The sequence below is a fragment of the Electrophorus electricus genome, chromosome 10 (genome assembly GCF_013358815.1).
Source record: "Electrophorus electricus isolate fEleEle1 chromosome 10, fEleEle1.pri, whole genome shotgun sequence".
In the NCBI taxonomy this organism is placed as follows: domain Eukaryota; kingdom Metazoa; phylum Chordata; class Actinopteri; order Gymnotiformes; family Gymnotidae; genus Electrophorus; species Electrophorus electricus.
In genome coordinates this window covers 1,775,429-1,800,548 of record NC_049544.1, presented here as the reverse complement: position 1 = coordinate 1,800,548, position 25,120 = coordinate 1,775,429, and the positions used below count along the sequence as shown (strand labels likewise).

The 25,120-nt window shown below is 44.6% G+C and overlaps 2 protein-coding genes across 4 annotated transcripts; one reads left to right on the top strand and one right to left on the bottom strand.

The window, feature by feature from the left end:
* Positions 1-2,068: 2,068 nt before the first annotated feature.
* mylipb (myosin regulatory light chain interacting protein b) lies at positions 2,069-6,467 on the bottom strand. The gene is given in 7 exon segments (XM_035531151.1): positions 2,069-2,633; positions 3,299-3,635; positions 3,693-3,977; positions 4,089-4,286; positions 4,610-4,795; positions 5,632-5,822; positions 6,287-6,467. Coding segments are annotated over 7 exon segments (1,464 nt in total). The 5' UTR covers positions 6,374-6,467; the 3' UTR covers positions 2,069-2,453.
* Positions 6,468-6,566: 99 nt separating this feature from the next.
* dtnbp1a (dystrobrevin binding protein 1a) lies at positions 6,567-24,444 on the top strand. 3 transcript variants are annotated; one of them, XM_027007249.2, is made up of 10 exons: positions 6,567-6,972; positions 7,747-7,800; positions 8,210-8,260; positions 9,288-9,348; positions 11,536-11,668; positions 13,636-13,768; positions 15,241-15,263; positions 22,078-22,233; positions 23,103-23,252; positions 23,569-24,444. In XM_027007249.2, exons 1-10 carry the CDS (start codon positions 6,875-6,877, stop codon positions 23,859-23,861), a joined length of 1,152 nt encoding a protein of 383 aa, XP_026863050.1. In that variant the 5' UTR covers positions 6,567-6,874; the 3' UTR covers positions 23,862-24,444. The 3 variants fall into 3 exon arrangements, with proteins under 3 accessions (XP_026863050.1, XP_026863049.1, XP_026863051.1); XM_027007248.2 differs by having other exon boundaries at positions 6,572-6,972; positions 23,094-23,252; XM_027007250.2 differs by having other exon boundaries at positions 6,576-6,972; positions 23,094-23,237.
* Positions 24,445-25,120: the final 676 nt, after the last annotated feature.

The following is a 25,120-nucleotide window of genomic DNA, read 5'->3' as shown; positions in this document are numbered from 1 at the left end:
GTGCCTTTGTTTCTTGCCATTTTTACTACTATTTTACTATTACTTTCACTGCTGCTACTACTACTGTTATTATTGTGTATTTTACAAATAATATGGTTTTAGCTGTTTACACTAGGAGGCCACAGGAGGGCGCACAAGTTATTGAAGCTCAAGTAACAGCAGTTTGACAATTGAGTGCAAAAAAGATGTGATCTGCATGACCGTATAAAATTAGATATGGGACATAGAATGCCATTGTTATTCTAATCTTAAAGTTCAATACTGCTACCATTTCGGCAGAAAGATCAAAATAACTACAAATATTTTTAAATTCAACTAAGAATGTCAGTGTCACATAGAATCTGGACACTGATGGCTTGCAGTAAAAAGCACTCTTTACCTGATCTTACCTGCAGCAGTCTGTTGGTATTCAGCCGATGATCTGAACTGGAACGTGCTGGGGGGAAACACGAGAGCGAGGCCCCTGCGATGCGGCCTTTTTCGGCTCCAACACGCGGGATTAAATACGTAGCTGACCGCGCGCACGCGTGTGTGTGTGTGTGTGTGTGTATATATGTGCAGAAAAAAAACACACACTCGCATGCACTGACCCATTTCCTGCTTACCTGTCTAGGTGGGAACACCTAGAAAGGACGAAAACGACCTCACATGGCGCAAGAAAACAACTGGGCTTCCCGAGACGCCGACCTTGCAGCGTGCTCTTATATAACACCCCCCCCCCCCCCTCTCTCTCGGTTACGTAATCCCTGAAGCACGAGTGCTGAGACCCTGCGTGGTACAACGCTCCGCATCCCGGTTACAGGTATAGTAACATAAAGGCTGAGACGTGGTACTGTTCCCACTCTGGCGCTCCTCAACTCTTCAACAGAAGCACACAGTGTACAGGGGCACGCGGACGCATGCTGCGCGTGTATATTCCACATTTAAAAATATATCCAAAGTGACAACTCGTCTACTTATTGCCAGTGCTAGAAAATAACCACACTTGCATAATATTTTACAAAGTATTCGTTGTGTTGCTTTAGTTAAGTATACTTAACATATTTACCTCTTGGTGTGGTTTAAATTTCTATTTTTTTATTTTTTGAATTTTTAATTGTCTTGAACATAATTTGAATGCACTATGCTCTACCTGAACTATGCAGATCCAGGGAGAAGATTCCAGGGATTAAATGCAGTGCACATGGTTTCAGATAGATCACCTTCAACAACTGTACATATATAAAAGTACACTATGTAACGCTGAACTTTTGGCACAAATACTGCAAAAGAAGGTGTTAAGATATATAAGGGATAGAAAGGAACAATTAATCAATAGGAGTGAATAAATGTCAAAATTGTCAAATATTTTATATACTATAAGGGAGGCCATGCACAGCAGAACTATTCTTATACAGAATGTCATGAAGTAGTAGTCAACTGAAGACGGAAACAAAAGCTATGTTCAAAATGTTATCGTCACTGTCACCAAAAATAAAGACAAAATGAGTCTTCTTAATAGTGTGAGAACACTGCTCACTATAACATAAATGAAATTATGACAGAATCAAACACTGCAGCAAGGACATTTCAAAGGAAAGGAAACATCCAATAAGTGATTTAGCACAACTTTCATGGAACAGCGGACTTATCTTAAGGGACAGTATTATGTCAGAATAAAAGTGCCATATAATATGTCTACAAAGTACCACAAACAAACACACTAAAACTCCTCAGAATGCTACTTAACCCACATTTGGTTAAAGACTACAGCATTAAAAATACAAGCCAGGAGATACTGAAAACCTGTGGTAACATGGATGTTTAACATGGAGTGCTGGGGTGTTCACTGTCATCTTGTGTCTTTCCACTAGTGCAAAAAAAAGGTATGTGATACCTTTAGAGTGAATACTTCTATGCAAAACAGAAATAAATAGGAAACATATTTAAATTGAGAATAGAGTGCATTAATTACAACATGCGAGGTCTGTTTTATAGATGCATATAGACTGAAGTCTCATCTCTTTGAAAAGCACTTTAATTAAACCTAATCTGCCACTTTTAACAGTTGCTCTCGAACTGTGTTGTATGCTGTAGGATTGTACTGTATCTCCCATTCTAACTTTCAGCACTGACCACTGGGTTCTGCCAGTGTCTCGGTTAAGGGTATTTCTGGACTCTAACCTATTTCTGCTACGTGAGGGTACTTTGTGTAAACAACTAAAAGCACTTTTCTAAGTTGCTCTTGATAATAAGATAAATAATAATAATAAGATAAATGTAAATTTAAATATAGCCTCAAGGATGCAATGGCATATTCTGTCCTATTATCACTGATCTGGTGTGGTTCCAGAGCTTTCCAATGGGGTGGTTCCCCAGCCAGATCCGTAATGAGAAACATGCAGTCGCAGAATACTGGCGCCCTTTCCAGTGAGGTTCTGGCCAGCCGCCTCAGTAGTCTGTGTTGGCTGTGTTTAGGAACTCGCCACAGACATGCGGGCCACGCTTTTCTCTGCCAAGCTCTGTGACCCCCGGGGACGTCCAGGTGCGGTGTTGGCTTTTCCCCGTGGCTCCGTGAGACCCAGCAGACTGGCACATGTGGGCAAGTAGATACGCCGGACGTTCTCGTCTCCGGAGCGGCACACTGGGCACCACTGAGGAAAGACGACGGCACGGATGTCAGGGTCATCCAGAAAACGCCCGTGCTTACACACGATTGGCAAGCGTCAGAGGCAAGAGCTCGACTCATCTACCCCGACTCTAATTCCAGCGCGATGAGACAGTGCGTCCAAAATAGCTGTGCTACATTATGGCAGCAGAGAAAATCAAGCTTTACCTCGTGCACGTCTGCTAACTGGGTTGATTGATAATGAGGTTGACCTCTGGTTGATCCCCAATAAAGGCTTATACCACACATTGTGAGCATATGTGGGGTAACCACCAGTTATGCCAACGTTATAGTGTGCTTTCTCTCAATGAATAACCTCTTCGATCACTGGAGCACTAATGGCTATATTCTAGTATTACATGACACTGGGGCTACAGTGCTGCAGAGTTGGTTAGTTCTCTGCTACACTCTCAGCCTTTGATTTTAATGGCAGCAAGATGGAATCTGTTCGATCCATCTTCAACCACATGCTTTTAATACCAGTGCATCAATGAATAAGGAAACGCCAGCCTTAAATAAAAGGATTACCTTTGCACTGTTGATGTATAGAGAGTACAAAAGTTCACAGCTCAAATATTAGTTAGCGGTAAGACGTATCAGAGCGGGGAGGGGGTTGTGTCTGGAGAAGCATTAATCTCCGGCTCCACTCACCTGAAGCTGGGCGGCACAGTTGTAGCAGCAGGCGGCGTGGCCACAGGGATAGAAGGCGGAGTTGAGCTCCACCTCGCAGCACAGGGCACAGGTCAGAGCTTCCTGCAGGCTCTGGAGCTTCTCGTGCAGAAGGTGGGTCTTACTGCAGCTCTTGCACGTGGATTCGTCTTCATCTTCCTCCTCCCTCGCACGTCTCGCCGGGCTGACCCCCGAGCCCCCACGTCCTGCCGCACCAGGTCCTGCACTGAAAAGGGCACGCCGGGTGCGGTCGTGCACCTCCCTGGATGTGCGGCAGACGTGGAAGACGTACGCGTTGCCTAGATCAGTGGATAAAGTACTTGACTTTTAATCAGAAAGTTGCCAGTTCAAGCCCCTCCACTGCCACTGCTGTCACTGTTGCAAGACCCTTAAACCTCCGTTGTATTCCGTCATAATTGTAAGTTGCTTTGGATAAAAGTGTCAGCTAAATACCATGAACAATACAAGAATTCTATGTGATATGTCTGTTCACCTGTAGAACACATGTATTTCAGTAATGGCACAGTCCAACAGTCCAACAGCAGCTCCTGTGGTGATAAATTTAAAAATGAGGACAAGGGCATCTCCACTCTCCTTGGTGATGGTCACATACACATTCTTCCGAGACTGTGTGGCCATTTGAATCGCTGAATACATAATTCTGTAACAAACAAAAATGGGTAAATTTCCCATAGACCAGACAGCACAAGGCAGCGGGTCTCTGTAAGTGGCCACTGCACACTGCTGATCTTCTGTTTCCTTCCATCTTTACCTCTCGGAAGGCATGAAGTCCTCTTTGCAGATGAACAGGCCCTCTGGTCCGACCCCTATGGTCACCATGTGCCCCTGGGTGTCCCAGGCCCAATGTCATTCCACACCATAGTTCTCAAGCGAGGAGACCAGCTGCAGGGCCCGATACTCTGCTGAGGCCTGGCTTATACCACGGAGCTCTTTATGCCTCTCAGTGATGCTGCCAAAGCAGCCATGGCACAGGTATACACACACACACACACACAAACACACACAAACACACACCAACTTACACACTTTGGTCCGATAAACTACATCTGGGTCTCTTTAGGAGCTTTTCCGTAGTTAAGTACATTAGAACTGTGGGGTCATGGGGTCTTATTTTGACCAAGTGAATAGCATGAAATGAGCTAAAAACTTAGATGCTTTTTCCGTCATGTTTTATTCTGTAACAATGTCCAATCCTCAAAATATTGTTCAGTCTTCTCTTCTGCTCAGGTGTGTATTCTGCTTGGTGGTGTGTTCTGAATGAGCAGGGCTTACCTGTTCATGGTGGCCGGGCTGGGTTGCTGGCCGTAGATCCGTGTGTAGAAGTATTCGGCTGTGTTCTGGTTGTAGTCCCCATACTCTGCCTGTGCTAGCAGGGCGCACAGTTCTACCTCTTGCTCCGAGTCTAGTCGCAAGCTCCCACGCACAAGTTCCTCCTTGACATGCATCAGGAAGAAGTGTCTTCAGAGAAACAGCAAATGAATAACCAAAATCTCAAATGAATAACCTTCTATGGTCAAAGAAAAGGCCACTGGGACGAGCCTCTATATTAAATTTCAGGAAAATAAGATTTGTAAATTTCTCTGTAGATTGTTGTGCACAGTTTTTTTTACGCAGGGCCTAACTTTTGCTTGGCATATCGGGTCTTGAGCCACCTACCACAGGGCACCTTTGTATGTGCTAAAATTGCTGCTTGATTGTATTAGTATTTTGCTAGTACTTAATATCATGCTAGGTCTAACTTGACTTTGCTTTGGGCTTAGTTGGACATTTTAACCTGAACCATTTGTACTGATCAAATATAACTATGATCAGTCGCTAATGACTGACCAACTGACTGCGAAAGCTTCCAAAGACCCCAGGATTCAGCAGTGTGCAGATAACCCAAGTGGCCCGCATTCGGTCCTGGAAGTGGGGTCCCCTCAGAGAGGCCTCAGATTTGATTACCTTGTGATTACATTAACGAGAATTTGACATTCTCTGATTAACTCTTTTGTGAACTTACTCCTGTGAACTTAGTACTGGTGTGTGTGTTTCCCTCTAAGAGCAGGGACATGTTGTTTCTGTAGTGTAGTGATCATCATTGGCCTCTAACACACAAAAGATCTTCAGTTCCAAAACAGAAATCAAACAATCCACCGATCTATCAATCTATTGAGCTATGCTGCCTAAAGCAGGATGCCTAAGACAACCCTGAATTAAAGCCAGAACGTACTAATGTACTTGTATACCAATATGCTTTAGTAGGTACAAGAAATGGCCTATTCATGTAAGTGTCCAGGTAAACTGGATGCTACCTCGTTTGTTCTTGCAGTATAAGGTGGGGCTCCACAAAGAACTTCACAAGCAGCTTCAGTCGCCAAGGACAACCACAGTCCACTTGATGAGAGATTCTGTTTCTTAAATTCAGCCATAAACTCTCTCCTTTACTGCCATTGAACTGAAGTCCAAAATAGTCTGCTTCAATTATTCCCAGTCTCTGACACACCTGAATAAATAAAATATACAAATTGAGCGACGTTGTCATTATTATTATTATTGTTGTTGTTGTTGTTGTTAATGGCCATCTGCAAATGACCATATGCATGAGTACAACGTTTGCAAAAATTTTGAAAATAAATAAAGTTTACATTCGCCGAAATTTTAAACAGATGCTATTTTAACAGATATAGAAATAAACAGGTCGTTTTAAAACTCGTGTATTGTAATGCTGCCGTTGCCAGTTGGTACTTATCAGTTCTCTGTGCTAACCCTGCATTACATGATGCCAGCCTCTCCTTGCTTGTCCATGGTGACGGAACCACGCTAATGCATGAGTAAATAAGCATGTCAGTAGGTGACTGCGGGCTACGTGTCCATCATCTACAAAGTTTTTAGGCTCTGTTGCTAAAACATCCGACTGTAGAAAGAAAAACATATATGTATCAGGACCACGAACTTGTAGCTCTGTACCTTACTGAGACAGTCCTCTCCGACTGCTTTGGGATCCACCTCAACCTCCATTACGACAGAATCAGGACGAATTATGTGGCAAAGCATGTCGGTGTACTGTTGTTACTGCTCCTCCGTTCCGGGACAGCCTACGTGTGCTGTACAGTATTCCTAACACAAAATTCCCAAAGAGGGTTTAGGAAGTCCACCAACCGGCGGAAACACCAATCACGGTTTCATCAAGTAAAGGGGCGTTAATAGACTTACGCTCTCATGTCAGGAAGCAGAACGTGGGCAGTGGTTAGGTGACGTGGGTGCATTTTAATTACACAGAAATCTGCTTTTGTTATAATTAGTCACAACATTGCTGGAGCATGCGCATGCGCTGTTCAAAGATAGTGTTTACGTTAGTGCGGCAGAAAGTGGCTCGAGCGTAACCTAGGTTACCTAGCTATCTTAGCTAGCGTTAGCATAGCGACGATTATGCCCCACCACCTGACATTCCTAGTTATGGGATGGCAGGCATTCTCCTAAAATAGCTTAACTAACTTTCTTTTAAAGGATCCCAAGCGTCCGTGGATTACGTTGCGTGAAGTGGATATTTGTTATATGACTGCTTCGTCTCGACGAATAAGAGGAATAAGAAACGAGATGTTTGAGAATTTCCGAGAGAGACTGCAGACAGTGCAGCAGGACTTCACGTCGGGGTGTGTAGCTATTCTGCTGACTAACTAGCTAGGAGTGTGTCATTAAGTTAGCCTTGTTGTCTTTGTCCTACTCAATCGTAAAATACTCTAGCTGCCAAGATATCCATGTCAACCCTTAGCATCATCATACGACTTTGTGATGTGACTTTCCACAAAGACGGCCAGTGTAAGCGTTTGGTTTATTCCCGAGAGAGCATTGCGATACATGGGTTTGCTAGCTGGCTAGTCTATCTTAGCAAGCATAGCTGGCTCGCTACTTCTGGTATGTTGATCTCCTTTTGTTATTTCTGCTAGTAAAGGTCGTCAATGTTGCGCAGCAGCAGGCGAAGCTTCGAAGACTTGACATTTACTTAGTGCCATGTAGTTAGTTGGCCAGCCAGCCAGCTAGCTAGCTTGTTAGCCAGCTGCTAACAACTGCAGCCCACAGTATTGCTGAAGCAGTATTACTTTCAGATGACTGGCTGTCAGGTGACTAGGCGTTAGTTATGCTCTGCAACATTTTTCTGTTCTTTTCTTTTCATTCTTTTTGGAACAAACACATTATACTTGTGATACACTAAGCATAGTTTAAGTCTATTTGTTAGTTATGTATTTTAGCGCATTTTAGCACCTTTCAACGTCCTGGGCTTCGAGTGAAACATATTGTCCTATACAATGAGGAACTGGAAGTGCAAAGCTAGACGATAAAAGCAGCGTGGAAGTGCTTCGTTTGGCTTCATGCATTTGGTTCACAACACCGTTTAAACTTTTTTTTTTTTTCTCAAACCCTCTTAGAATTAAGACCCTGAGTGACAAATCCAAGGATGTCAAAGTGAAGATGAAACAGAGGTATTCAGTCGTCTGCTAATTTGCCTATACAAACTGTAGAGTTAATAAACTATATAAGTTATATATGTTAATAAACATGTTAACATGCATGTCTCATCTCGCCTGTTGACTGTGCACAAACACTAATACATTTAGCTAATACCACCTACAGCGAAGGAATAATTTGTTGATAGTACACTGGAAAATTCAGTACACTGGAGTTTATTTATCCATATATGTATATAATGTGTGTGCGCGCGCGCGTGTGTGTGTGTGTGTGTGTGTGTGTGTGTGTGTGTGTGTGTATATATATATATATATATATATAATATATACACATACACACACACACTCTAGCATGGCCAAATTATCTTGTCTTTTAGGTGTCCTGTTGATTAAATTGTCTGATAGCTGTTTTCATTTGTTTTAGAAGAGAAGAGCATCTTCCTCAGCACTCAGCTGGAGTGGAACTGCTGAGTCGGTAATAATAGTGTAATAAATAAGCAAACCCTGGGTTTTGCCAGCCTGAACTGTTTAATATTTGTTTAATATTCAATATACTGTTTAATATTAACGTCCTTCTCTCCTTCCTGTTCAAAAAAGTGTACAGTGTTTATTTTCAAATGTGCTGCTCTCATTGCCATATATAAATGACAAACATTAATCACGCATTTTTCCTAGAAAGTCTTACTTTGGACCTCCACTACCTTAATAAGCTCCACCTATATTTTAGGTGCCGTTTCAGACTATAGCCCATTTCTGGAGTTGCACAGTTGGTCAGACACCTTATTTTCTAACCAGGGCAACACAGCAGTGACACTGGCATGGTAGGAATATAATGGTGGGTTTTACACTGGTGAAAGTTGTATCAGATAGAGCTGCACAGAGAGTGGATTTCAAATGTTCTGCCATCCAGAAATCTGAAGGCGAGAGCGGCCCTGTAGTGGGAAACCAACTGTTGTTGAAGGTTGCCCAGAACAGACTCTGCATGGAAACCAACGACCAGTAGTCTAACTATATGTTGCTGTGCCATGGTGGTTATTACCAGCACAGATTTCAGGAATGAAAGTGGATGTCTGTGCATAACCCATTTAGAGTCACTTGTTAGCTGTAATCTACCAGTGCTGGCACCATTTTGTATGTCTTTTGTAAAGTGAGTGTATTAGACTCCTGTACCCAGTATGTCCTGTACAGTATGTCTAGCATTTAGAAGACATACACGGAATATGCAGGAGTGCACAAAATATACAAAAACAAAAAAAAGAAATACTGTGTAATTGATGAGAGGCCACTGTAATCATGGCACGTACAGAAAGGATGACAACGCGTAAACTTTCAATTAATTTCTGAGTACATAAAACTGACTGAGTAGGCAGGTAGGCAGATGTGGGTAGGTTGAGAGGAAGCATATCTTAAAAGCTGACCAGTCACTCCATGCAAATTCTACATTGTCTATCTACTGTATATAGTTATTTTAAAGACCCTCAAGCAGTATTCTTTTCCTGTAGGTATGAAGAAACATGGGTGATCCTGCATAAGCGAACAAAAGAATGTGCCAAGGCTACAGAGGTGAGCGAATGGAAATGTTAATGTGACACGCACTCATGACAGCACTCGTTATGAGTGACTAGTAATACTGTCATGTTGATGTCACACACTCATGACCCCACTCTAGTGACTGTAGTAATACTGTCATGTTAATGTCACACACTCATGACCCCACTCTAGTGACTGTAGTAATACTGTCATGTTGATGTCACACACTCATGACCCCACTCTAGTGACTGTAGTAATACTGTCATGTTAATGTCACACACACTCATCACAGCTCTCTGTATGAGTGACTAGTAATACTGTCATGTTGATGTCACACACTCATGACCCCACTCTAGTGACTGTAGTAATACTGTCATGTTAATGTCACACACACTCATGACAGCACTCGGTATGAGTGACTAGTAATACTGTCATGTTGATGTCACACACTCATGACCCCACTCTAGTGACTGTAGTAATACTGTCATGTTAATGTCACACACACTCATCACAGCTCTCTGTATGAGTGACTAGTAATACTGTCATGTTGATGTCACACACTCATGACCCCACTCTAGTGACTGTATAATACTGTCATGTCGATGTCACACACTCATGACAGCACTCTGTATGAGTGACTAGTAATACTGTAGTAATACTGTCAGTGGGCAAAGCAAAATGCTCTTGTGTAGTACTGGGACAGTGAAATCAAAATGTTTTTGTCTTGTCAGCTAGGGTTAAAATGGAAAAGAAGTATGAAACAAAAGTATTTAAACCAATTTATTTAAAACCAAAAATATTTCAACTGAATTAAAGAAATGAAAGTATGGCTTGTCTTCAATGGCTATAACTGCACACAGCAACACCGAGGTCACCCACTTCCCACAGTTTGCCGGGACGCTTTGCCAGGCCTTGTTTTTAGCCACTGTTTGCCTTGAGCCAGTTTAGTGGGGTGTTTTTTCCTTCTTCTTTTCCCTCATTTCATTTTTCCCTTCAGCTGGCACAATACTGGCTTTATTGGATGTGGATTGGCAAGTACACAACTTGACACATTTTTCAGTAGCCCGATTTCTAAGTTCCCTTTTTCATAACTTAGCAGTGTGTGTTTTGCCAGTGTCCCGCCACATAATATAAATGCAGTTAGTGATTTTAGATTTTGTAAATAAACAGTTATATTTATAATATTTTTGTTTCCTTCTACAGCTGTATTTCTGTAGTTCTGTCACCAGAAAGCTACAATGCTTCTGTTTACTTTTTTTTGTAGTGTGGTCCTTTTCATTCTACTATTAATGTCTTCTGTAGTTTCCCTTTGCAAAATACAGTCGTTCTTGTGAGGCTTGTGTGCCCTTTTTGTGCAGTTAAAATGTGGATACAGTGCACAGTGTCATCATTCCAGAATAATACAATAAGCCTTTAAACACCCAGAAAGAAAATATCATGTACTTTTATTAAACGGCTTTTAAAAAGTCACAAATCTAGGTGCATAAAGTAAACAGTAAACAACAAAACCCAGAACAAACAAATCGTTTTCTATTTGAACGAGGAATGGGTAAACCAGTCAGACTCACATAACTAAAGCAGCGACAATACAGGTGCAGATCAGTGAACAGCAGGAGTTAAATATTAAAAAGGTTAAAAAGGCTCACAGATCATCTAATGAACATGCTTGATGTAATTCAGTCATTCGTTCAAGACATTAAGGAACTGCATTTCAAAGGGAAAATGTATTAGAGGACCATCTGATGAAGCTTTTGTCCAATGTTCTTAACCCAGTGATGATGAGAATGAGGTCAGTTTCTCAGGTCAGCCTATGCTATGATTTTGGAACATCTGTACAGACAGTAGTAAAATCATTCACTATAATCCTGTTAAAATCCTAACTGTTATGCTGTTAGACCTAGTTGTATAATTGCACCATTGCCTGTTTGTCTTGCCATAAGTAAGTAATGGAACAGTGTTTTGACTTCACTGCTCCAATACATTTGGCTGATATTTGATGTCACAACTCTTTGATTTTACATATGATATGTTGCAGATTTTGATATTACAGTAGATTTTTCAATACCAGCACAGACAATATCAAAAGCCTTATTTGGATTTACCATCCGCCACCTTGAGCAAATGTGTTGTAAGTCATTCATTTAAGGAAAATCTAGATGCCTGTGGACTTCTGCATGCTGATCAGTGTGTTGTGACCCCAACGCGGTGCTGGTCTCTCAGGTGGTAGATGGGGAGGTGGTGATGCTCTCTGCCCACTGGGAGAGGAGGAGAGGAGCCCTGCTGGAGCTCCAGGAGCAGCTGCAACAGATCCCTGCCTTCCTGGCTGACCTGGAGACCATCACTGCTCGAACCGGTGAGGACATGCGCACAGAGCACATTTAGCGCTGCATCTCCTGCATGGCCATTACAGGTGACAGGTTAGCGAGACGTAGGATTTCAAATGGGCTGGCAGCCCTGCCTGGTGTTTGTGTACCTCACAGTGCTTGGTCTTAAAATAGCCAAGCAGGGCTTTTAGGAGTTCAGAAATTGGGTTCCTTTGATGTCTTAATGTGGCTAATGTGTGTCCATTTACTCTGACGGCATGTTGCATCGACCTGCTGAGGTTTCCCACTTGAAGGAGTTTTACTGCTTTCATCTGTTCTGTTGGATGACCTCAAAACCCAGATACCAGAAAAGAGCTGTTTGGCTGCTGAGGGCTGAGTACTAGGTGCACACCTCTCTCCCCTCACTCCCCTCCTCCCCTCCTCCTCTCCCGTCCCTCCGAGTGCAAACACCCGCTGGTGTAAACCAGCCGACCTACTGAGATGTCACACATACCTGCACCTACGATGCAGTCTGTCCAAGGCATGTTCTAACCAGAATTAAGGCCAAGAAGACATCGTGCCCTAGCTTTAGGGTAAGAGCCCTCCCACTCTTAAATCTTTTTGAAGAGACCAGACACTAAGCTGTTAGTGTTGCTAAATAGAGCCTGAATGTTGATTTCCCATCAGCATTACTTAGTTATGTGATCCATCATCCGTAGGAAAGTTATGTTTGTCTAAACTGCTGCTACGCACTCGTTGCTGGTGTTTTTTCCCAGCCAAAGGGAGTTGCTGAGCTAGGGTGGACTGGTACCATCACCTTGAGAGACTTTACAGGCAGGGCAGCTGCTCACGGATCACCACCACCTCTGCCTCCGCTGATGCGGTGGCATCGATGGCAGGGGGCCCGCGGTGCTCCATCTGGTAACTCGTTGCTTAGGGCCTCGCCGTCATCTCCAGCTTCTCCTGTAGGCGGTTGCTGGATCAGCGCCAGCCGGAGGCGGCGAACGTCGCAGCACAGCTAAAGCTATGGGTTACCGTGTGCGATGCGATGCAATGCGGTATGAGGCAGGAGTGAAACTCAACGCAGAAAGACAGGCCTCAGCCGAATGCGCTGTAGTTACTAGCTCTGCAGTTTCATCTTGTATAACTGCAAGATGTTTATAACCTGTAATGAGGTTGACGTCGGGGAATTTCTTTTTTCGGTGTACAATGCACAGATAAGATGTTTTTCTCGTATGTGTCTAAAGGTATTATTCATATCTTTACTCAGCTAAATAAACTCAACAAAATGTGTTTCTTGATAAAACAAAAAATAGGTTGGGATTAAAAAAAAACCTTTTTTTTTCTTCAGTTCATCAGATTCATGGTGGTCAAGTCATGGAGTTTTGCACAATGCCTAGTGTCGCAGACAAGAACTGAATGCCTTAAATTCTGTGGTGAACATGTGAAATCCTTTGAGCTCCAGGGTTGTAGCAGATATCACAGCTGTGAAATTCCTTCCTCTGTTATAAAAAAAAAATACCCAGATGTTTGGCAGCAGAAACGGATCTGAACCTGATTTTTACCTTATTGTGAAATATTCTGTCTAACCTCTCACTAACACCAGCAGTGGAAAGTGTTACAAAGTTGGACCTGGTATCGCCAGTTCACTACTAGCATCTGTGCGACCACTGAGACCCACTTCTGTCCACTTCTCTAGAACTGCCACTTGGTGGCACTGGTTGTTTGCAACCATTATTTGTTTTACTTCTTGTAAACAAATCAACCTTGTTGCAGTGTCTCCCAACCTCAGAAGGACCCCTCATAAAACACTGAAAACCTTAGCAAGCTTGTCAAACTACTGACACACTTAATTCCCTTTGCAATTATTAGATTAGAATTCCTTAATTACAAAATAAACTTTACTTGGAGAAAGAGCAGAAACCCCAGTGGATAGTTTTCACCAAGCACAGCTGATGGGGCTTCACTGTGTGCGTGCGGAGAGGAGTCATGCTCTTTGCCCGTGTGTCTCCCCCAGCCCAGCTGGAGGCAGAGTTTGAGGACATGGAGGGCCAGCTGATGCGCCTGGAAGACCTGTGCAGCCAATGTGAGCAGCAGCGCCTCAAGGACTTTCACTTGCTCCAGTTGGAGAACTACAAGAAGAAGAAAAGGTGAAGAGCATCCGCCGTGCCCTTATTTCTCCCCATCGCTTCTCCCCGGCTCTGCGCCTTATGAGGTCAGCAGCTCTGTGACCTCCGCACCGTCACTTAATCGGCATGGTTAAAAGTAAATGCTGCAATAAATGTTAAGTGCCATTGTTTAGAAATACAGGTCACCTCTTTGGTTTAGAATTAAGTGCCATTACTGTGGTTTAGAAAAAAAGTGCCATTATCGACAATAAGAAAGAAATGCCATTGCTGCCACTTGGTAATAAATTCCATCACTGCCGTTTAGAAGTAAGTGCCATTACCAGTGTTTAGAAATAAATGCCATTAACTGTCGTTTAGAAATAAATGGTATTACCATCGCTTAGAAATAAACAACATTACTGTGGTTCAGACATAAATGTCTTTACTCTCACTTACAGACAAATACTGTTGTTTAGAAACCTTATACGAGGCATTGGGATGGTACTGGGGAGTAAAAGCACTTGTAGCCGTCACACCATCCATCTTGGGTTATGCACAGACGTCCACTTTCATTCCTGTTTCACTGTGGAACTGAGTGGGATTGAATCTGCTGGTACTAAGCACCATGGCACAGCAACATATAGTCTTGACTAAAATCACTAATGTTGCATTTTTGGCTTTGTAACTTATCTTTCGTCACCTTTTTTTTTTTTTTTAGCTATCAGCAGAAATGCTTCTCTTGACTGTAATCAGGCCGAATATAAGTGTGTGTGTGTGTGTGTGTATCACACCACAGCAGGACTAAGGAAGAAGAATGAAGTCATAGTTCTTAGGAAATAAACGCAGTTTTGGGAGGCTTGTCCAGTGAAAGGCCGTATGCAACAAGCTGCTCTTTTTTTCACGCATACAGGGACCAATGGTCACGCAGCCTATGCACAGCAACACTCAGTTTCGTTCAGTTATTTATCGCTAATTTATCCAAGATTGAGTTTTTCTCTGCTTTTCCTTCTTTTTATGGTGAACTGAAAACCAATTTGCATTTTGCTTTTTTTTTAGCGTGCAGCTGCAGTGCATGTTTGCAAAGTATGCAGATTTACACTGAGCCCGACATTTTCTCTGGAGTGAAAAAACCTGGCTGAAATGTTTTCCTTTTATTTTTGGCTCCTTTTACAATATGAAATATGACCAGCCTCTGCCCAAAACAACGTGTAGTGCATACATAGCATAACACACCTTGATTTGCATGTGGAGGTCTACTGGCCGTCTACTGTCCAATGGCATCTGCTGTTTCTCGCCATGTTGCTTGTCTTTTTAAGCCTGCAGCTGTAGCTGTTGTGTTGGGGACCAGCTGGGCTCCACTCCCACTCCTGCCTCCGCTGAGACACATTAGCAGCGACATGGAATGCAAACTGTCTTGCGTTTACAGTTTGCCGGGCTTGGCATCTTTGTTTAGTTGTTGTTAAAGTCTCGATCCCCCAGCCTGTATTTAATGTTTCTTTTTATTTATTTTGCAGAAAAGAACTGGAGTCCCTTAAAGGTAAGAGAGCGATATATAACTCGTGGTTGTGCATGTTGCCACAGTTTAGATTTCCCAAAATCTCAGTTTCCCAAAATTGGGAAACCGAGCATCACGTTACATTTACTGCGTTTAGCTCATGCTTTTTTATACAAAGCAACTTACAGTTCTGACTGAGTACAACTTACAATTCTGACCTGAGCAATTGAGGGTTAAAGGTCTTGCTCGGGGGCCCAACAGTGGCAGCTTGGCAGTGGTGGGACTTGAACTGGCAACCTTCTGATTACTAATCAAGTACCTTGACTAGTAAACTATTAAGCAACCTCTGCCCCTACTTTTCTTGTAGTGTCATTTCTAGGTAAAGGAAATGAATGGCCAGTGGGTGTGACCCATAGTTAATTTTAGGACATTTAAAGCATGTTCATATTCATATGAACCATTTGCTTGAAGTTTAAAAAGGGGGCGGTGCATCTGTGTGTGTCTTGCGCCTGTTACAGATGTTGTCATTTCTCATTTGCCTCCCAGACCTCATTAGTGCTCAACAGTGAGTAGAACTGTTTTGGTAATTGTTTAGTAATTATCTAGCAGACACTAATTAACCTCGGCGAGGGAGCCGTATGCCCGTGAGTGGAATGGGCTTTGTGGCTCTGCTCTTTACCACTCTGTCAATATCCCACTAGCCTCCAAGGAGGTGCGTTGTACTTCAAGAAGCCTTTTATGAATGTTTGGTTTAAGCTTCTCACTGCTCTGCAGTCTTGCAGCCAGTGGTTCAAAAAAGACACGTTTGCATGTTTTCCCACGCATCCATAATGAATTTAATGAATAAACAATGAAGCAGTAGTTTTTACTCACTCAGAGATGCAGAAATTCTTGCTGCTGTGAGGCTGCCATGGTGACGGAGGGGGGGAGGGGGTACATGACGCCTGGCTTTATCCAGTAATGGTGCTGCCTCTGGATGTGGACTGCCTTCTGTGCAGTGCTAATAATGCTAATGCTAAGGCTTGGGGCAGGGCCTGCCTTAAAGGAACAACTCAGGGCAAAATCTGGCATTTTAATATGTGACTCCTCCCTGAGAGGGCCGCTTGGAAAGCCAACACGAAAGGCCAGAGGTTGGGCCTTCTGCGGGCGTAGCTGGATGAAACAAGCCAGCGGAGATTTAGATGCCACATGACTCGTAAGATGACTCTGTGACCTTTTTAAGATTGAGAAGCAGAAAACTTATGCTTATGTGATTTGTAGTGTCACATGGTGTATGTTAAATTCCATCAAACTGTGTTTCTGTAAAGGACCTGTATTTAAATGTGTAAGTTTTTGTGCATTGTAAAGCACATAAAATTCTTTGTGTCAACATGCACTATTAATGAACATATTTAAGATTTTAGGACTGATGTTAATTTCAGCAGTTTTCTGATAGCTTTTATATTGGCATTTTTCCCTAGTATGCTGTTAAGAACCTCAGTAACAGCGCACATACATAAGATGCTGGGGGATTTGTAATCCTCAAATCTTTTCATGAGCACTTTCTGAAGATCCCATCCACCCGCGCACCTTGAATGGTACGATCCGAGCCCACGTCTCCGCGAGATTGCCATTTCTCTGAGCACCGTGTTTTGAGCAGGCGTTGAACTCACGGTGTAGGACGGAGAGGAGCGCTTCTAGGTGTTCAGCGACGAGAGAGAGCGGCTTTAACCCCATCTCCACCAGAGACGGCTCCTTCCCCCACCCCCTCACCTCCCATAGGCAGACAGAAAGGCATGTCCTCGCCTAGAACTCTGGACACCAGTAAGGGAAATTTGTGTAGGTGTTCCCAGCCACGATTTGTTTACTCCGCTATGGATGGGGCTCAAGTGGCGTGGCGAGCAGGGCCGTGGCGAACGAGACATCACGCGGCAGCGACCTGGCAGGCCCACTTTTAATCATCCTGTTTTCCGAGCTTCTTTTGAATCCCAGATGCAGTTGTTTTCAGAGGGACCCGTCGAGCTTCGGCGAAGTGGAAGGTTTAGTCGTGGATTTACTTGCGGATTTCCGCTTGGAGCCCGACCCAGTCGAGGTGCCTGGTGATCTTGGGTGTGTGTGTGTGTGTGTGTGTGTGTGTGTGTGTGTGTGTGTGTGTGTGTGTGTGTGTGTGTGTGTGTGTGTGTGTGTGTGTGTGTGTGTGTGTGTGTGTGTGTGTGTGTGTGTGTGTGTGTGTGTGTGTGTGTGTCTTGGCTCTGAGGGACCCATGCTTGTTCTCAGCTGCTGTTTGCTATCTTCTCACTTTAGCTGGTCAGCATCACTGAGGTTCTGGCCTTCTTCTAGCCTCCCAAGCCGCTTCACAAATTCGCCTTTGAGGTTCTAACGTAGCTTTGCCGTTATTGTTCCTTTTGAGTATTTTTCAACACCACCAAGGAAATATTGAAACCCTTCTGAGAAGTCACTTCTTCTATGTGCTGCTAGTTTGGGTGCATGAAGGGTTGGATATTAACATGCTGTGTAGTGTAACCTTTCTGCTCTCTGCATCATGTTAATATCCATGACACTGAAAAGACTTGGCATATATACGGTTTTGCAAATGTATACTCTGTGATGCACACTGGTTTTATTATCCTGCTATTGATGTTAAAGACCCAGGGACTATCAGTGGGGATTTTTTCCCCATTTTGATTAGTCTTGCACTAATTGACACACAATGTACACATTCAAAGTGTGTTCTATGAATACTGTTCTAAAGTCCAGTAAATGACTCATTTATTTAGCCAGAATCTTTCCCCCTTCTGATGCAAAACTTAGAAGCCTCACTCTCAGCTAGGCGTATTGCAATATACGAGTACTGATGATAATCGTGATATTTTGGTTTAGTTAACATGAATCCTTATGGCCACAATAATCAAGTAGTAAAAATCTCATCTCATAATAGCCCTACTCTACAGTCAGAAAGCTTATGCACCTCCCACGTTACAGACACTTTCTCGTTCTCTGAACTAGTGAGTGAACGTTAACCTTAGCCAAAGTGCAGTATAATTTACACTGGGATAGTTCTACTAAGGATGTACAGTAGAACTGTACTGAAACATTCGTTATAATATGACTATGTATGATTATATATGTGACAAATAAACCAAACTTGAACTTAATGTGTGTACACATCAATATACTCTAGTGAGTAACCTAGGTCACAAGGTCTCTCAAAATTCAGGGCGTCCTGGTGAAACCAAGAATGTATCTTGTAGAATGATGAGAGACTTTTAATTGTACTAAGAGGATTTAGTACAACTACAATAAACTACAGGAAAACTCCAAGGTTGTCATTGGCAGGTTATAGTGCTCTGCAGTTTTTCACCATCCATAGTTATAGTTTCATTTTGATAAGGTTGAAAGCATTGCAAATGTTTTTTGTTTTTGTGGATGTTGGGGATTGAGCAGTGTTTTATCATATTCATATATTGTCATATTCTTGTTTTTATTTAACATCTGCTAACCAAAATGCTATCCCTAACTCCAGTTTAGTATCATAGAAAGTTTTTATTACTTAGTTTTTATGATGTTTTTATTAGAATTTGTACTCTGGTCCTTTAAGGGAACGTCACCACTTCTAATAATCTGGAAGTTATGCTTTGTGTAGTTAAATTAATTGGCTTTTACTGATCCATTTCATAACACTGAAAATCCAGCTAGGCTTTGGCTGCTGCACATACAGAATACTCCATGTGTTTTCTATTTTAAGTATCCTTTATTCAGTCAGTTCATTTAAAGCTCTTATTAGAAATCGCTGTAAGTGCCACACTAATTATATGTCTTTGTATAAAGAGACTGACAGCCTATAAAATTACACCTGCTCCAGTGAAACATGAACACTTACTATGTTCTCCGTTACTGAGCTCAGCACTGGTTCTGTGTTGGGTGGCATTTCACCTCTGCCTTCACAGATAGCTGCAATTTAGAAGTCAGGACTGTTTCAGAGTAATATCTTGCACCCCCTTCGGTCCTGGGAGTGCAAAATGGCTGTGAAACCGTGGGGTGTTGTTTTGGCAGTCCCGTTCAGGGCTCTGTGTGTTGAATGAACACTGAATCAAAGAAGATATTGAATAAAACCTATTCAGCTTGAACTGACGTATTAGTAATGTGTAGAAATGGCATTCCTAGGAGTGGGAAGGGCATTGTGTGTCAACCCCAAACCAAAAACACACCATGCTTCTCCAGGGACGCCACTGCTTTTAGGCTGGCCGCATTAGCCATTAGCAGTGCCGTGGGGGTGGGTGACCTCGTTAGGCCGAGCCATTAACCAGGCAGCCCGTGGGCTTCACCTGGGCTGGACTTGCCACTGAACAGCAGCCAGGGAACTCTGGACAGGTACCAGGGGTGCATGGAGCCCCATTCTGCTCTTAATGACAGGGGCTGTGGCACTCAGAAAAAAGCCTCTAACTGCAGGGTGGGCATGTGTGTTCTGCACCGTGTTGAGTTCGATTGCTGGATTGTCCGTCCCAGTACTCGAGGGAGGGGGGTGTGTAGGGAGGTGGCAGCACTGGTTTCTGGGTCTGTTTAGGTGCCATTCTTCCCACAGCTAGCACAAACTACAGACACATGGCGACTATGTTTCGCCTGCTCTGTGGTTATTGATCCAGTATACCCCTAGCGAGGCAACAGTTCTGCTTCTCTAGGAGCGGTCTGACCAGGTTCCATTAGTTCTCCAGTGTCTGCAGTTGTGTTTGTGTTCGCGTCAGTGTGTGCTCGTGCGTGTGTTCCTGTGTGTGTGGGTGCACCGGTTTTTGCAAGCATGTGTTCACACGCGTGTGCTCCCCTTTCCATAGAGTGTTTGGGGCGGTTGGTGTGAGGGTTATTGAGTTGCTGGAGGGTCGCCCCATGCATTCCTCCACCATTAGCCTTCAGAGATATGGTGAAGGGTACACAGCAGAGAGAAGTAGGAGAGTAGGCCATGTAGGTTCTAGCTGGAGTTAGTTAATGGCATGCTGTGGTGGTGATGCTATGTCATGTTGATTTGGCTTTGCACTCCAGCACTCTGGGTTTGAAATGACCAAAACAGAGACTATGAGGAAATTATGTCAGCCTTAACACACGGGTATTTGCATCTATAGTGAGTGTACTATATAGGAATATGAAACTAACGCTTTCATTATATATACACCCTTTTCAGGGGACCATAAGTGATTGGCTGCTCCCCTGTTTTGCTGTCCAATTACTTATGCACTTCGATTCATGTTAATAATGAAATCACAGTAAGTATGTGTTTTAATTCTGGAGGCCAGTTATGTACTCTTTTATGGAGGAAAGTACGCAGCACGCTCTCAGGAAGCTGTGGCTTTTTTCGGCTTGCCTGGGTTGTCTTTGCAATGCCTGTTTCCACCAGAGGCGTTTGTCAGAGGGCAGTGTTTTGCCACGTTTCTACAGTGAGCTGGCAGAGCTGCATTCATGTGCATTGCCTGAGGTCTGAGAGGAAGTACAGAGAGCGTACAGGAAGACGAGAGGGACTAGCACGTCAGAGATCGCCCTCACAGGACAGCATCAGGTTATTTGAGCGTGTGGCCTGGAAAGTCCCCGATGAGGGGGCCACCCAGAGGAGAGAGCGGAGGTAGGACGGTTGCCGCAGTGCCCCAACACGCCAGCGTTCCTCCACCACACCGCCCCAAAACGCCAGCGTTCCTCCACCACACCGCCCCAACACGCCAGCGTTCCTCCACCACACCGCCCCAACACGCCAGCGTTCCTCCACCACACCGCCCCAACACGCCAGCGTTCCTCCACCACACCGCCCCAACACGGCAGCGTTCCTCCACCACACCGCCCCAACACGCCAGCGTCCCTCCACCACACCGCCCCAACACGCCAGCGTCCCTCCACCACACCGCCCCAACACGCCAGCGTTCCTCCACCACACCGCCCCAACACGCCAGCGTCCCTCCACCACACCGCCCCAACACGCCAGCGTTCCTCCACCACACCGCCCCAACACGCCAGCGTTCCTCTGCCATGCGCCACTTTCGTGGTGGGTTGAGGGCGGTGGATTGACAGCTGCACATAGTGACACAGTGACCTTTTTTTCTCAACGAGAACTTTTTTCTGAATTTTTCATGGGTGCATGAGGCAGAAGGAGCGTGCCTTTTGTGAGGTTAAACTCATATAACCCTCCCCCTGCGAGTCGTGAATTTCGGCATCTTTTTCACAGGATGTCTGTGCAAGGCGTGCTCTCAACGCCTCACACTTAGGAAGCAAAGGCCTGCTTCCTGCTCTGTCACTGCGCTGTCTTCCTGTGAGTTAAAGTAGATAAACAAGTGTCTGGCTCAGGGGAGGTCCCGTAAACCTCACACCCGCTGCACGTCTTTCTACTCGCCCACCCCACTCCCCACCATGACATGCTGCAGGTCGCACAGGACTGAGCAGACAGGCAGATGGCACCCTGCATCCTGACAGCAGGACAGAGGCAGCGACACTTAAGACAGCCACTGTGACATCACGCTTGGCAGTTCGTCTGGTAACAGCGAGGTGACATGACCGTAAAGGACAGGCCTGCTGAGTACTCAGATTGTGTTGGCTACGACGTGTCATTCGGGGAGCAGGTTATGCAAGGCTGCAGCCGGGGGAATAGCGGGTTGTGTCTCGTGCAGCGCGGACCGCCCTTTGCAGTGATCAGTGCTGCCTGCCAGTGTCATTTTCCTACATGTAAAAACCTCCCTCTGTTTCTCTCTGCTTTGCATTGTCTCTCCTCTTTCCCTTTCTACTTCTTTCCATTTCTCTCTCTCTCTCGTGCACGTGTGCACTGTCTCTCGCATGTTCGCTCTCTCTCTCTCGCGCTCTCTCTCTCTCTCTCTCTCTCTCTCTCTCTCTCTGTAACGCGTACCAGCCGAGCTGGACACTGAGCATGCCCAGAAGGTCCTGGCGATGGAGCAGGCGCAGCAGTTGAAGCTGAAGGAGAGGCAGAAGTATTTTGAGGAGGCGTTTCAGCAAGACATGGAGCAGTACATCTCCACGGGCTACCTCCAGATCGCCGACAGGAGAGGTGAGGCGCTCACACATACCACACGCCTGTTCTGCCGTCATTTGTATTCTTATCCTGAACACACAGCCACTCTCGTAGCCACTCTTTTAGCCTCTGCAGTCCTCTGTCAGGCAGTACAGGAAAAAAAAAAACATCAGAGAGCTTTCTCTTTAACCATGGAACTAACACTGTAGCCTGCGAATCTGAACACCACGGCTGGAGTCCGTCAGACCCGAGAGAACTGCACAGGCTGTGGTCGTGGACTACAGACTGCTGGGCAAAATGCAGTGCAGTTCCTGCCATAAATATTCAAGGCTGTTTACTGCTGTGTTAAGTGAGAGTTAATGGAGCTGGGGGTCAGGATGTAGAGCCGGTACAACTCACTGTCTCCTCCCTCCCGTCTCCCTCCTGCCTCACGCTGTGGCCCTTCTCTCCTGCTGCGTGAGGTACGCTAGCGCCGCGACTCGTTCCCACTCTCTCCTCCTACCTTCTCGTGCCTCTCCACACATGCTGCCTCGTCCACTCTGAGCCGTCAGTCTGCGTGCCTGAATTGTGACTTCCTCCCTGCCACATGCTTGTGTATGAAGTGTCTGCATTGTGTGTGTGTGTGTGTGTGTTTGTGTGTGTAGTTTTGATCAGTTTTGTAAGCGAACGAAACACCCAGTGGTCTTGCCATCCAAGTAGGCCCTTCTGTGAGACTTTCTTTTTGGAGAGCACTTCTGTTGCTTCTCGATGTCTCTATTAGTCTTAAAAATAAACTGTGGTTGTGTGACGAGGAGTTAGGTGGTTGTTCTGTCATCCTTGTTACTGCTGTCTGATGACTGGGGTCCTGTAACACCATAACAGAATGAACACCATGACGTTTTTTTGTCCCTGGGCAGACCCCATAGGCAGCATGTCCTCTATGGAGGTGAACATAGACATGCTGGAACAGATGGACCTCACAGACGTGTCCGACCACGAGGCCCTGGATGTCTTCCTCAGTTCTGATGTTGAGGAGAACAACGCTGGGTCTCCAACCACACGTGCGTTCTCCTTATGTGCGTTCTCCAGTGTTGGTGAAACCATGATACAGGCCCGTCGGTGAACTGCTCACTCACCTATTTGACTGAAGGTCCTGTGGAGTTTCAGGCGTTCTTGTTTACCCCTATTATCACGTTCATATGTTCCTGAACTGTTAAAGCACATAGTATGCTAATTAAAAAAATTAAAAATGAAAAAGTATGTGAAATGTACACTTCTTTAAAAGCATCTGCTAAAAGCATCTGCTAAACGCTCCAGTAAGACACACGACCTGTTTGTCATGTTTGAGGTAAAGCCGTGTTGTTTATCTCTGTCTTCACATGGGTGGTGCAGTCCCTGGAGTGGAGTCTTCTCCAGCCGAGATCAGCCTGAAGGTGCCCGGGTGCTCCCAGCCAGGCCGCACCACCTCCTCCATCTCCTCGTCCTGCGGAGACACGTCTAGTGGTGCGACTGAGGGCCCCGACGAAGAGGAGGACGAAGGCAGCGAGCAGAGCAGCACCACCGGAGGCGTCCCGCTGGTGCAGTCCGATGACGAAGATGTACAGGCCGACACAGCCCTCATGGGCCTCGCCGAAGGCCAGGAGCGGCTTCACCGTTCGGACGACAGCGACACGCAGGCCCCCTAGTGTCTGCTGGGTGGCGTCGCAGGCGAAGTAACTCCGCCCTCCGCGACGAGGCTTGGTCCAGCTGAAGATCCAGCAGGCTGCTGACCTTCCTTCAGTAGAGGTCAGGAGGAGGGCTGTTCAGGGCCTCTCTGGGAATGCACACACCATCTGAACTGGAGGTGACACTTGGAGATGGATTGCCTGCCGTCAGCTTAGAGAACAGTACTTCTGGATTACTACTAGCACTGTGATTTGGCTTATAAGTTATACTGTTCATTGTATGACAAGGTTCTAAGTATTGTATGGACAACATGCAATGTAAAATTATATGTCATATAATAAAGATTTTCCTATTAAGTCACAAGTGTTGCTAAAATACACACAGCCGAATGTATATATTGTGTGTTTGGTGAACTATAGCACATTTTTTCAGATTTGTGGCATAAATGAAATTCAAGGCTTTTCCAGTGTGGCAATTCAAAATGCTCTTAATTTGACTGAAGTTAAATCCACTTTGGACTGGCAGAAGAGTTTTGGTCACCTGGCGGAAATGTTCGCAAAGCCGTGTCTTATTCAATGCTGGAATAAAAGGTCTCAACATTTAGATAGCTTGTGTTTGAATTTCTAGGGTTGCTATTTTACAAACCATTGAAGTGGCACACGACGACAGAGGCGGCTCGGGTACAGGGAATGCCCCGAGATCCGAACGGAGGAAGACTGGCAGCAGAAACACTCTTTACTACGGCTTTGCATTGTTCACAAACAGATTCTTCAGTATCTGGTCGTTTCTTCAGTATGTTTGGCAGTGTTTAACTGGCACTGGCAATCATTGAGCCAAGTTTGTCTTTTAAAGTTTAGCTGAATCACAAACGGACCTTTTAAACGAGAACAGCGTACATCTTAAGTTGGTGCCAGCCTCCATCCACATCCATGCCAAATATTCCTGTGCAAAAAATCTAATTTTATTATTATTATTGCCCATATTCAGAATGATATTAGAACCTTTCTGGAAGGATCAACAATGGTTTGTTTATTACAACAAAATTATACAAACCTGAAAAGTAAAAAAAAAAAAGGCCAGTAATCAAAACAACACTAGGTCGAGGACAGCGCTTATAAATAAAACATAAGCCAAGCAAGAGGTTGACTGTAGAAAACGGGAAGGGGGAGGGGTTAGAGAGAGAGAGAGAGAACGTGATCAAAAACATTTTAAGGCTATAAAAAGTTTACAACCACATTTTTGGAAACACTTCATTTTACAATGCTCAAACACCAGTCTT